At 41.5% G+C, this 14442-nt stretch overlaps 1 protein-coding gene across 1 annotated transcript in view; it reads left to right on the top strand.

Moving 5' to 3' along the window:
• HIF1A (hypoxia inducible factor 1 subunit alpha) overlaps window positions 1-14442 on the top strand; it is a 34278-nt gene that overhangs the window by 1429 nt on the left and 18407 nt on the right. The window contains exons 2-4 of the mRNA XM_064422947.1: window positions 12958-13148; window positions 14073-14218; window positions 14313-14397. Coding sequence (XP_064279017.1) covers window positions 12958-13148; window positions 14073-14218; window positions 14313-14397 — 422 coding nt within the window. The remainder of the gene's footprint in view (window positions 1-12957; window positions 13149-14072; window positions 14219-14312; window positions 14398-14442) is intronic.

Below are 14442 nucleotides of genomic sequence, written 5' to 3'. Positions count from 1 at the left end.
CCACTGGAGGACTTTTTCTTTTTTTTTTTTTTTTTTCTTTTTGGAATTCCCTTATCCTGGATGTAATCTGCTTTCTTCAGAATGCAAGAATGAGTATGCAAAGCTTATCCTTCCTTCCTAAAGGCAGGGCTTAAGAAAGAGAATTTGTTGTTTTCTGTTTCCTGCAGACAAAGTTCAAAGTCAGGAATGTTTCTTATAAAGGAATATTCCGATTACCCCTCTTGTAGGGTTTTAATGGAAAACATAAAGCTGTGTCTGTGGTACATTCATCCTGGGGGCTGTGGATGTACAGTTGAGTGAAGATAGCTAAGCAGAAAAAGGAAGGATGTGAGCTCAGCAGAGAACTTAATGGAAATATCAAGCATTTCTCAAAAACCTGGGTTGTTTTTGAAGGGTTTAGGTTTGATAGGGAGAAGTCCTTTACGTCCTGTTCTTTATCACCTTTGATGATAAAACTTTGGCTAATTGTATATACAGTACACCTCAATTTTGGCATGGGTTAAGATTCTTTTATTCCTCGCCTCTCCCTCTGCTTGTATGTGGATAGTGTTTATCTCTTGATAGTTAATGTAAAGCTTCTTGTTTACTTAATTATATGCTGTGAGATTCAGAAAATATGGAATTTGCCCAAGTTTATATCTCAGTCTTTAAAGTGAAATTTGGTCATAGCAGTATCTGGAGGTGTGGGTTTTTATACTGGCCTGTTGAGGCCATTTTTTGATGTGGCTCAAGCTTCTCATGTATGTAGAGGGGTCAAGATTCCCTAGGAAATCAGGTATCAGCACCGTGATTAGATAGTGAATTATTTGGGTTTTAGCCATTCTTCAGTAGTTGTATCACTTTGATGTGCTCCTGGGTTTTCCCCCAGGTGCTTCAAGGACAGCGTTTCAGTGGGTGAAACAGTTGTTGGGAGCTTTGTTTGCTCATCGACTCTCATTTGAGCCAAATTTAAGGCTTTTGGTGAGAAGTGTGAGATTTTTCTCAATATTCTTTTAACAAACTCCAGTGTGCCGATGGCTGATGCAATGAAAAGCTTTTCCTCGGGTCTGTGCTCTGAAACTTCACTATTAGCAGAGGAATTCTGGTGTCTTTTAAAATAAATGAGCCAAATATTTAGGGTTATGGGTTAGTCCTTTACTTTTGTGGTGGCTTGCAGCTGGTGGGTAACCCAGATTCATTTTTCTAGTGTGCTGTAAGTCTTTATAGCATAAAGTACATATTTTTAATGCCATAGGTGCTAAATAAAAATAAGTGATTTCTGGTGTATTCCTTCTGGGTTTTAAGATGGTATAACCCAGTGAAATTTAATATTCTGACACGAGTGCCTTGCAGCAGAACTTCAGCTTTTCAGTTTCTCAGAGTTGGGCCTTGAAACTTATTTTTTAGTGTCTAAAGGGGATGATTTGGAAGATCAGGGGTTTTCTGCTGGGTTTTTGCCACCAAAGTCCAGCTCCAGAATGTGTTTGAGGAGGCTGTACCCTGTGCTGATGGTTCTGAGGGGCAGTGGCTGCCCCTGAATTTCCTTAAACCTGTGTGAGGTCTTTGGGGTTGTGTGTGCCACCGCTTTTGTCTAATTTCTCTCAGCGCTGGGGAACTGAGCCACCGTTGCTGGAGTCGAAAGTGAATACAAAACCCTTTTGTATAATCCGGGCTGTAAGAAGAGGAGGAATCTTTCAGTAAATCTCCTGTAGTGTCTCCCCACAGGTATGGGGAAGGCTGAGTGGTTTCTGGCTCATAGAACAGTGGTTTTACTGCTTTCTGGATTTTTCTGGATTGTTTGCCTTGCCATAGGGTGTACCTGTGTTGTCTGTCCTTTGCACTGCCTCAAACATGAAAAGTTTCATGAATTTCTTTAATAAAAATGACCAGAAATGGTTTTCCAGTGCCCACTGAAGATGAAGGGGACAGCATAGTGCTACTGCCTGTCCTCATCAGCATCAAGGCACTGAAAATCAGGGAGGAATAGCTCTGGAGGATTTGCCTGCTGCAGAAATTTTCCGTAATTTTCGCTCTGCTGGTGCTTTGGTTCCATTTATCAGTGAATGCCTGATAATTTGCCAGTGAGCTGATGGTAGCAGCAGGAGGGTTTTCTGGTTTTTGTTTACAGTCATGCTTGCTTTGCCCTTTAAAACACAGTGTCTCCAGTCTGCAGTCTGGGTCTCTTGGTTGGGGTGCCTGAAATACCAACAACCAGTCCACGCTTGGCTAAGGAGGCTGAGATCAGATGGTCCAGGTGGTCAGGGGTCTGTAACAGGGTGATGTGATAGTAAGATGTTTATCTTTGAAACACTTTCAAGCTTTTCTAGCAATTCAACCTTCTGTTGAAATGCTTTTCCTTTCCTGTAGGATCATTTTTGGAAGGTGTGGGGGGACCAAACGTAGCTGCATACCCTTATCAGCATCCTAAGTGTGGCAGTTAAGTCAGCTGTTGGTTTAAAGGTGGAGGTGTGAAGTGGATAATCGATTTTATTCTCTCATTTAATTGCCATCCCCATCTTCTGGTTGGTTTCTCTCTTATCAGAAGTGCCCATCAAGGGCTTACTTAGGTTAGGCTGAGGTGGCATGCCCTTTGTAAGCCTTGAGGAGCTGAGAAGCAGTGCCAGGCTGTCTTCCTGCTGCCACCAGAGGAGACCACGCTGCTGTCATGTGTGTGATGCGTGAACTCACCTGCAGGTGCTTGCTTCCTCCCCTGCACGTTGTGCAAGCAGCCACGGACCTTTATTCCTCCCTGTCCTTGAACTATAATGCCTGGAGTTTATGTGTCTGCTTCCAAGACTCTTATTGCTGATGGTGAAGCGGAATAAAAAAAAAAATTTAGTCAATAAATATTAATAACACTGTCAAATGTCAGTGGCGTTGCAGTGTAAGCCCAAAACTCCTAAGGTTGTGCATGTTCCCATTGGTGTGCTTCCAGCCTGGAAGCCTGGAGGACTCTTGCTGAGCCTGTGTAACACAGTGGATTGAATTCTTGGATGTGTTTATGTTCCTCAATAGTAATATTGCACCAATTTGTCTTAGAATGCTGGATTTCAAGTAGGCTTGCATGAGATTTTTTATATTAAAGGGGACATTGACAGAAGCTGCTGATTTTTGAAAATCCTTTTTTTTTTTGTACTACTAAAGAGAATTTGGCAGTATTAATTTATTCCTAAAGAGGTTTGGTGTTAGGACGTGCCAATAAAATAATTTTTACCTGGCTGTAGAGTGTGCATGGCTAAATAAACCCAGGAGGGAAGTCCCACATGGTTTAGTGGTGGTGTACAAGAGCATCAAGCTTTTCCTGATGATACTTCCAAGGAGATGCAAATTCCAGTTCAATTACAAGATGTGTTCTTTAAAAATCAAGCAGATTCAAAACAAAAACAAATCTTGCAAGAGCCTTACAAGAAGGCACAGTAACCCATAGCTGTTCCTAGCAAGCTGGTGTCCAAAAGGAAGGAATGTTCCAGATTACTGCACCTTTTATCTTCACATACACAGTTATATGGGCAGGTGTTTACATGCCTCAGAAAAACCACCTAGGTAATGCATAGAAAGAACTTGGACCTTAATCATCTTTTCATGTTATAACAGCCCTTTCCCTTTTGAATTTGAGAAAGTCTGAGCATTTTGAGCCTCTCCTGAGAAATTTCCTTTGTATTAGAGGGGATGTAAGAGAATGCAGGAGAATCTGAGTTTTCCACTGAGGGCTGCTCTGAAATGGGAGACACAGGGAGGTTTTGTGATGCTGGGGACTACAGGAGAGAAGATGAACCTTTACACTTTAGTGACTGAAAATTCAAGGAAGATTCAGGTTTCCAAATTACCACTGGACATGAAGCCTGTTGGGGTTTTTCCCTACTGAGATCTCTGCTATTTAGCCTGGAATAAAAATCTCTACAAAAATTCCATTCTGAAATCATTCCAATCTGAAAACATGGAATCAAGCAAATGCATGCCAGCATATGTATTTTTTGAATGCAGTTTACACAGGTGATGAACACTTCAGGGCTCTTTGATGTGGAGCCACGGCCTCGGTTGAAGCTACGCCTGTTCATACCAGCCTGGGGCTTGGGTTTGAGAACTCGGAGAAGGTGCATTGATAAAGAGCAGTTTCATCATGTACATAATCTGTCTTTTCTTCCTGTTGAAGTCTGATAACGCTGGGGATGTAGCCCTTTAAAAGCATGAGATATTTTAGTACCAAGAAATTCAAAATGGCTTTGCTGGCGCTGGAGAAGAACTGGTGCTTCAAGATGGTCCATTGGTTGTTCCTTGAAGACACCAAAGCATAGCTCTGTGTGTGTGTTAGCAGAGATACTGTGCAGCTTCTGTTTAATTTGGTGTGAATGAATGCTCCTTAAGCATTTTGAGAAATGTTACAACAAATCTTTTAACTCGCTTCATTAAAATAGAGCCTGGACTTCAAGTGAAGAATTGAGGATACTGAATCAGCAAGCAATGATTATAATTACAACAGTGGAAGATTTTACCAAGCAACTTGTTTAATAAACATTTTGACTGGATTTGTAATAATCCTGGAAATGTTACCTGGAAAAGATGACCTGTTTTCTTTACCAGAATGAGTTCTTTCATTGTCAATCCTAAACCAAAACTAGACTGATGTCACTTTATGAAAATTCGTGCATTTCAAGAAGCAAAAGGATTTGAGGCCAAGCCTCCTGTTTTTGCTCACAAATGAGAATAGTAAATGGACTGTTATGATAGAAAGGAGTTACTAGAGGCTTACCTCCTTATGTTTGCTCCCTGCTCTCCCTTGGAAGACATAAAGTAATCCACATCAAATATAAAGGCTGCAGCTAAACTGAACTAAAGGAAGGAATGGTTTAGCTGGGGATGGGAATTTTGGTGCTCAGTCCTTCAGAAAGGACTTTTTCCTTGCATCCTATTGAGTCTATTGGATGCTGAGTTGACATTGCTGCAGGCTTTTTGTCCTAGCTATTGTTGTAAATGTTTCTCTTGACTGCTTAGTGGGTCTGTTCTTTATTCATACAGAAAAATAAAGCTTGATATCTCTTACTACTTTTTTTTTCCCTTAAAAACCTTTGATTACAAAATATCCTGTTAACTGAAAGCAGTTGAGGAACTTGAGGTGAAGGGATGAAACTTGGATGGAAGCAATGAGGGAAAATGCCCAGCCTCCAGTCTTGAAAAGCAAATGCAGTGAACAAAACAGAAGATACATTTTAATGCCACGATTTAGACTAAAATTAGTTACTTTATCAAGAGTCTGCATCTGTCTGAAGGTAGACCAGTTCTTAGCGAAAACATTGTTAACTGAGAGCCTGACAGATATCTTGGGGATATGTTTTGCATCATTTTTTGTGAGCTTGGTAGAAACAAAAGCAGAGGGGCTGAAGGGAGGAGAGCACTTAGTGTCTAGTTCTGTCAAGACCGTGTTCAGATATCTCTTTTGAATAGCTCTGATTTTTCTGTAATAAAAACCACATTTTTACTACCATGTGCCTTTAATCCCAAAAGGTAAAGCACAACTAATTAAGGAAAAAAAATATATTTAAGAAAAAGCCAAGTAACATAGCTGAAAAAAATATTTTCTTACATGCTGCCACTGTATGCCATGTGGTTAAAACAGTATATTACAATGCAAAGGTAAACTGTGGGTAGTTACATTGTATAGTAAGACATGATAGAATCACTTCACCATGATCTCAGTTAGAAATGTCAATATTTAATCTTTTCCCTCCTTACTCACCCTTTCTGTGTGGGGAGGTATTTGGGGTTTCAGGTCAATTCCAGGCCAAATCCATTTGATGGATAATGCTGTCAGCGTGGTGCTGTGGTGGGTTCAGGCCATTAAGGCTGTGCTGCTGGCTCCTGTGTGCTGGGATTTGTCTGTAGGATGGATGTTTATCTGGACTTTGTGGTGGGAGACTTCTCTAGGTGAGCTGAGTGAGTCTCCTCTCGCTGCCTCTCCCCATTCTCATTTTGCAAATGCTGGTGGCTTTCAGAGCATTTGTGCTGCTGTGGCTAATCCAGGCTGACCTGCCTGCTTGCTCTCCTGATTTGTTAGGGTTTTGTCAGTTAGGGGTTTGTTTTAGTGGTAGTCAGGCTGTGGGAAATGCCTGTAACTATCCTCATGTAAGGAAAATGGTTTGAATTGCTGTGTTGGAAAGAAATTTAGTCAATAAATATATACAAAGGAATGAATTTTAATAGTTTATGTACAGTGGTGTTGTTTCTCCTTGGATATTATGTTAGTTTCTGCAGTTAAATCTCTTTTGAATCATTCATACTGTATGTAAGGAATTTCTGAGTTCTTTCCTGAGCTGGATTAGTGGGCTGTGATGTTCATTAATTCATGAAGAGCAAGACTTTCTTCTGTATAATCACATGCTTCTGATTACACACAAGGTGTGGGTGTGGAGGTTTTTTTTTTCCTCACAAGAGCTCTCTACACAGACTAGAACATAAGAAGAACTAGTAAATAAAATTGGCCATAAAGCAATAATACTTTAAAAGGAAATCACATCAGAGCAAGGTGGGTCAAAGCTGTAACCCCAAGCTCATGGAGAACTGGCAGCTGAGAGACTGCAGTAATCCTGTAGAGCTGCAGTAGGAGGAAGGAGCACCCCTCCCAGGCAATTTGGAAAAAGTTTGCCTGCTGAGGGATGAACAGTCTGGGCTGCTGGTCAGGACAGACAAGTGTCTGGGAGGGAGAGGGACTGGGGCTCTCGGGGCCATGTTTGTGTGGGTCTGTCTCAAGACTTGATAGATGGTGCTAACGCTGCAGCTCTGGCCCCCCTCACTGAAGCTGATCAGCTCCTTAACTAATATACCTAAATAACTGGATTTGAGTGGTGTTCTCTTTCATTATAAACCAGTTTTTCATATGAAGTTGTCAGTAGAGCCGTGCCACTGTTTTAGTTTCTCTGTGCTAAGTGCTGGGCTTGCCTGGACCTCCTTTCCATGGAGGAATAATTTAGCAAGTATCATGGCTAAATCATAGCTCTGGACAAAACAGAGATCTTACAAACAGTGAAAAAACCCCAGTGATTGTGTATTCAGCAGGTCAGGAGAGCAAACTTTGTCCTAACACTCTTTGGCTGTAGGTGAGAGTGGTTGGTGAGCCATGTGCACTCACATGGACACAACTGGTTATTCTGGGTGTTCTGCAGGGTATGGCTGCAGACCAGGAGCTGCCCCTCTGCCCCGTTCAGCTGTGCTGCCAGAAATACCTTGCTTAGGCTGGGCTTGAAAAGGTGACCAAGTTTTATACCAACCACAGGAATGCATTCAGTCTTAAAAGTTAAACATGAGACCACTTGCAGGTCTACTTTCTAAAGTTCCAATACCATCCTGATGTCATATACTTTTAGTATATTACTGTGTTGTAACATTTGCATCTTTTTTTGGTGTAATTAGGAGAAAAATCAAGCTGTGTTATAGTGGATATAGTTTTTGTGACTCCATTTCTAAGCCAGGTGTTTCCTAGGGTAATTTTACAGTCTGAGAGGAGAGATTGTTACTAACATGGAAATATTATCTGAATGTTTTACTGGCAAACGATGGTAATTAATGGCAGAACTGAAAATTAGTTAAAGCTCAAGGAGATGTTGCCAGATTTGAGGCGCATTACTAATTAGGATTTCTTGTTTCCTAATGTATATTTCTGTGAAACTTTAGGAACAAATAATGTGATAAATACAAAACCACTTGGTTGATGAAAGCAAATCTAAAGAGAAAAATGTGAATTGCTGTCAGAAGATGTTTATATTTTAGAATGTTCTCAAACCTGTATCGAGAAAGATGAGACTCGGTTAATTAATTTTGCACAAGTTATTTTACATAGGAACTGAAAACACCTATAGAGTAAAATGTACCTGATTAGAGAAATAGTAAGTTTGAATGGGAGAAAATCTGTAACCACTGCGAAGTGGCATAAAGAAAACCTCTTGATTTTTTTTTTTTTTAATCTAATAATATGTACACAGTATAAAAGTTTTCTTAACACTAGGTGGTGATTTTAAAAGCTAGAAGGAGAAAAATGTGTTGACTGCTACACATTTTAAGTTCTTTCCATTATTTTAAACCAAAATTTACCAGTTACTGGTGGTATTTTCCGTGGCTTTTTTTTTTTTTTCTTTTGCCATTGGTAAATAAGGAGGAACAAGCCAACTTCTATGTGGTGATTAATTAGCTTTTCACTCAAGATGAAAAATTTGGGCTGCATTTCGAGAATTGGGGGCTCACTTGTAGGAATCTGCTGTGGAAGGGTCTTTGGGGTGGCATGGGGAATGATGTGTTGTTTGGGAGATGCTGTGGCCCAGATGGTTTGTATGACCACGAGGACAGGAGCTGCACACTCAGGTAGAGAGGCCAATATTAACATCTGTAACTGGTGGGCATGGAGTTGCTGCTGGTGTGCTTTGCTCTCTGGGCTGTTGGGCCAATTGCTGCTGTACAACTTTGTTCACCGTGATTTGAGGCAGGGAGTGGGAGTCTGGGTTGTATCCTTCAGCTGAGCTCTTGGTTCAGCTGCAGTGAGTCCTGGTTGTGAAATACCCTTTTGCTCTGGGTCTCTGACTCAAATACCTTCTGGAGCTCAGATTTTATTCAGCTATTGCATGTAAACATCTCTTATATATAAGAAGTGCTGTTGGGTTTAAAGGGGTCAGTGAAACTGCTTTCAGTGAGCTCTCATGGATAACGTGCTTATGATTCTCTGCTTCTGTATTCTGGTGGTAGAAATACAAAATGGAAATGAATGTCTGGCACTGAAATTGTACAGGAAAAATCAGACCTGCAAATGCATGCAATTTCCTGCCCAGCACTGGCATTTCTGATATTTTCATTGCATGTATAATCCACTCAGCAGCTGAGGTTTTCTTCAGGCTCTTGAGGTGTTTTTGTTTCATGCCAGACTGAGAGCAGAAGGCTGCAATACAGCTCTGAAGTTTGGGGTTTGTTTTAAATGGAGCTTGGCTCCTTTTCTGCAGAATGCTCTATCTGTTGAGAAGATCATGAGCTTTACACAGGGGCAGCTCCAAAAGAACAGATAAGAGAAGTGATATGATTTGTTTAAACTGATTTTGTGGCACTTCACCTGACTGTTTAAAATCCCCTTCCCTGAGCTCCCTTTCCTTCCCCTCTGGTGAGGAGAATGCTCACTTTGGAAATATGTTTTCTTTACAGGAATTCAGTGTCATTTAATTGACTACACAGAAAATTGTGAGCAGCTATACATGCTGATGTGTGGTTTTTAATTTACTTTATGCAATTGTAACAAAGCTTGGAGTAGTTGCAACAGGAAAGAATTATTTTTTTTTTTTGGTTTGGTGGCATTTCAATGTTGAGGCAACAATGACTTCACTTGGTAATTAAACCTCATTTGTGAAAGACCTTTTCCCTATTAATTTGATCCATTAAAGAAACGCTCTTTGAAGCTGGTAGTTAATCTTCCTATTTAAATGGCTGGGTTTTACTCAGATTGGTTACAGCTTAGGTTTAAATAGCAGCTAAAAATAGCCAACTGTTGTGCTGTACAGTTTAAACATCTATCTATAGTAGTAGCCTTTCTAGAAAGGAAACACGTAGTAAAAGGGAGAGGAGATGCTGCCACTCAGGCAGCACTGGTTGCTTCCAACATCCCTTTTTCCTTGGGTTTTGCCCATCAGCTCCAGCTGGCAGCACTTGATGATCTTACTCTGGGATTAATTTTTAACAGAAAGCATTATGGGCTGGATTTGAGCAGTGTTTCAGTTGGTAATTAATAATTCAATGGCTGGGAGAAGTTTTGACTGTCCCTACTGAAGGCTGCTGCCAAGGATGCCAAAACCTGGCAAAAATCTGGAAACTACCCAAAATATTTTCAAGAACATAAGGCTGTCAAAAAGAAAATGCAAGGGCCAAAATCCCAACTTGTGATGTTATTGTCTATTTTCATCTCTTGAGTGCCCTGTGTGATTCACACAAGCCTGACAAACCTGTGGACTTGAAATGCTCAGCTTGATTGCCAAAGCAGGGGAGTTTTAACTTTAAAGTGTTCGCAATTGAAAAGGAAGCAGTGACAAAACTGCAGGAATCTGGGTGGATGGGCAGTCATTTACTTCCAGTAATTCTCTCTGAGTTTTGTTGTAGGATGAACATTTTGCCGGTGAAGAGATCTTGAATGTGTAGCTAACAAAAATCAAATGTATAAAGGTGAATCTGTCTAAGGCAACAGAATTTCTTGAGCTGCTGTTACAGTTTCAGCTGGGACAGAGTTAATTTTCTTCCTAGTAGTCGGTGCAGGGCTGTGTTTTGGAGAATAATGCTGACAGCACACTGAGGTCTCAGCTGTTGTTGTGCAGTGCTTCCCCCGAGTTAAGGACTCCTCAGTTTCCCGTGCTGTGCCAGTGAGGAGATGCACGGGAAGGCAGGAGGGGACACAGCAGGACGGCTGACCTGGACTGACCAAAGAGATATTCCAAACCATAGAGTGTCATGGCCAGGGTGTACACTGGGGGAGTTGGCTGGGAGGTGCAGGTCCCTGCTCTGGGACAGGCTGGACATCAGTCAGAGGGTGGGTGAGCAATCACATCGAGCATCACCTGTCTGTCTTGAGTCTTGTTTCTTTATTTATTGTCTCTCTTTTCATTGCAATTATTATTTTGTTTCAATTTTTAAACTGTTTTTAAGTTGACCCATGGGTTTTACCTTCATTGCAGTTTTCCTCCCCATCCCACGAGGGTGGGACAGGTAGTGAGCAAACAGCTTTGTGGTGCTCAGTTGTGGGCTGGGGTTAAACCACGACAGTTACCTTGAAATACCTTTGACAAAATAGACTTACAGTGAAATCTGTGGTCCAGGAAGGAGGACAAAGAGAATCCAGATGTTTTTTCCCCTCCACCCTTAGTTTTCCACCAAGAGAAAAGGTGCTTGAGTCCTGTCTTCAGTAATAAATATTTAATCAGTCAGGTTAAATAGCTAAAATATTTTTTCAGTATTGTTAAAGGTCAGACTTTTCGTAATGGCTATTTCCAGATATACCTGTATGTCAGGAGCCTCAAGCTTCTCAGACCAAGATATCCATCACTACAACAGGAACATCTGTTGTCATAGGGAAATTCAGTATGAAGAAATCTTCAATGTGGGGAAATATTGTCAGATATTTTAGGCCACCCTTCTTAGGAACATGGGCTTATATTCACAGGAATCAATGGGACTGTTGTATGTCCAGAGTTTTTTACAACTATAATTCCCATAAGTTAGTTCCCCAAAGATCTTTATTACTATTATGTCAATCCATTAATGTTTCTCATTCCACAGAAATAGTTTTTCTCTGCTGGCAGGAGTAGGAGGAGAGGATGGTGGGGATGGCATACAGTTTTATCAAATTGGTAAAAGAGATTCTGATAGCTTATTCTGTCTTTTTCTTGGATTATTAAACTTCTTCCATGTGTCAAGACATTTGTGCTTCCAGCGTGGTATTGTCACCCCTGTGTTTCTGCACAAACTAAGCAAGGTTTTGGCCACTGTGAGTAGCACACCAGGTAAAGGACTGAAAATGTTTTTTGGGTATGTATTTGCTAACACTGAAGAGGGGAGATACAGATCAGATACTGGGAAGAAGCTCTTCACTCTGAGGGCTGTGAGGCCCTGGCACAGGTTGCCCAGAGCAGCTGTGGCTGCCCCATTCCTGTTCCAGGCCAGGCTGGATGGGGCTCTGAGCAGCCTGGGATAGTGGAAGGTGTCCCTGCTCATGGCAGGGGGGTAGAAACTGGTTGATCTTTATGGTCACTTCTCACCCAAACCATTCTCTGATTCTTTAAATCTGGTTCATTATGTCCCAGGGATCATTAGCTCATAAATTGCTTTGCTCTGTAATTTGTGGTGCCTCTCACAAGATGTGTGCTAACTAAAAAGGACTTTTGCACAGATCCACAGACTTAGCAACATGAATTTGGCAGTGGTAGTGGATGGCTTTTAAGTCTTGTGAAATCTGAAAAAAAGTAATTCCCAAACTGCAACTGCCTTTTATATCTCAGGTGAATGCAAAATGAAGACAGGGTGCCTTCAGAAGATTTAAATGCATAAAAAGAAATCTTTAATACAATAATAGTGTGTGGTTTTGTACTGCTCATTTAAAAATAAAAGCTCATTTATTTCCTCAGGGACCACAGCAGCACTGAGTTCTTGTTTGCATGTGTGAAAAATTTGGAGCTCCTATGTGAAAATGTTTAGTTCAAAACTCATCTGACCAGATGCATAAGGCAGAAGTGACCTGGTGTGGGTGTTGGGAAAAGGGGGAATTCTCCCTGTTACTCACAGTCTTAACTGTTTCAGTGCTCTCCCTCGGTGAGCTGCTCTTTACCTCGTGTTCTGGAGGAGGCAGGTCTACAGAGGCAGTGGAAGGAGAATGAGGTATTGTTTTCCAGTACAGGGGAGGCTCTGCAAGGGGCTTTTCTGGAGAAAGAGTGAATCATAGAATCATCATAGATGGTTTTGGGGAAGGGACTTTCTGGATTGCTTGAAAAGCAGCATATCTCATGTTAAATGAGTACCTTTGCTTATCTGACCTGTTAGATGGGCTTTGTAAGGATGGTAAAAAGGAAGAACTTGGAGAATGTACATGATCCGTGATGTGGGAGCATTGAGCTGGAAATTAACTACTCTGTGATTTGTTGAATGGGCTTGAAGGGTCAGGATTTGGAGGCTGAAGAGGCAGCACTCAAGGTATGAGATAAGCTGGAAGGGTTCTGAGTGTGAAAGTGTCTCCTTGGAAGAAAGTATCTTCTCTTTGGAAGAAAGTGTCTCATTGGAAGACTCGGGGTTTGAATTTAGTTCTGGCAGAGCCCAACCGGGGCAGAAGTTGATACAAAGAATTACACTTGCACTTTTAAACCACGTCTTTACATTATTCAACTTTCACAACTGGTTCACTTGACCGCTGGGCAACTTAGTTTCAAACACAGAGAGCTCACTTCCCTGTATGAACCCGAAACTTTGTTTCTCTAGGATTAGCTCTGAACGCAGGAAAGAGAAGTCGAGGGATGCAGCCCGGTGCAGGAGGAGCAAGGAGTCGGAGGTGTTCTACGAGCTGGCCCACCAGCTGCCCCTGCCCCACACTGTCAGTGCCCACCTGGACAAGGCGTCCATCATGAGGCTCACCATCAGCTACCTGCGCATGAGGAAGCTGCTGGATGCTGGTAAGGCACCATCTGGGAGGGATCTGGAGGAAGAATCTGTTTGTCCTGTCAGCAGTAAAATTAATGGATGTGTTATTAGCTGTGTTCTTGCTCTGGGAAGGAAGGTGGGAGACCTGACAGTAGAAATCAGCTGTTAGCAATGATACAGGAAAAATCCACTGTTCAATGGATTTCATTTTTTCCCATTCTATTCTGGTGATCCTGGTTGTCTCATCACAGCTGTCATGCCCTTTTCAGTCTCATCTGACCCTTCTCCCAAAGTGAGATTCCTTAATTTAAACTCTTTTTCCTCTAACCTTGTTTGTTCCAGCTGTGCTTTCTTGATTGTAGGTAATTGGCTCAAGGTTGACCGAGCTAACTATAGTTGTGTCCCCTTAAAATAAACTGCAAGGAATAGTTTTGTAAGTTGTGTTTCTGTGATGTGCTCCTCTGGAGGTGAAGTCAGCTGAGGATGTGTTGTCTCTGCAGGAATATCTGAGTCAGGTTGTACCCTGTAGCTGAGAGCCTGCCATGGCTATCAGTATTCTGATATTTGTGCTCATGCATGTCTGCTTCTGCTGTGTGGAGGAGTAACTTCAGTAGCCAGACTTGGAGAACTCTCCCAGAAAGCCCCTGAGAGAAGTCTAGAATCCCTTTTTGAGATGGGTGATAATTTTTTTGCCACATTTTTTTGCCCTTTCCTTAAGGTGGAAAGTTTATTGGTTACTACATAACAGCACAGAGGGTTAACCTCATTCTGCTTTTCTGTGATTTCTGATACCTTTACTAGAGCTTGAAGAATTGATGATTTATCTAAATGAATTATACTGGTTTTGAATGATCCTGCAAGACTGACTCCTTGCAGACTGGTGCCAGAAGTCATTCCTGCTGATAAGTGAAGAATGGCTGGGGTTTGCTTAAACAAAAATATCTGTCTGCTTGCAGGTGAGCTGGAGACAGAAGCCAAAATGGAAAAGGAACTGAACTGTTTCTACTTGAAAGCTCTTGATGGCTTTGTCATGGTTCTGTCTGAAGATGGGGACATGATTTACATGTCTGAAAACGTGAACAAGTGTATGGGACTCACTCAGGTGAAATGCTGACATTTCCTAATATCTTTTCAAAAAGCTGTTCCATTTTTGTGTATATGAAGTTAAACACCCATGTACCTGTTCATTTTTGCAGTTTGAGTTGACGGGGCACAGTGTATTTGATTTCACTCATCCATGTGACCACGAGGAGCTGAGGGAAATGCTTACGCACAGAAATGGTGAGAAGAAAGAAAAAAAAATCAATTTAATTTAGTTATGGATGG

This window comes from Passer domesticus, chromosome 6, assembly GCF_036417665.1.
Source record: "Passer domesticus isolate bPasDom1 chromosome 6, bPasDom1.hap1, whole genome shotgun sequence".
In the NCBI taxonomy this organism is placed as follows: Eukaryota; Metazoa; Chordata; class Aves; order Passeriformes; family Passeridae; genus Passer; species Passer domesticus.
The sequence above is the reverse complement of the archived record's forward strand: the minus strand, read 5'-3'. Positions and strand labels throughout refer to the sequence as shown.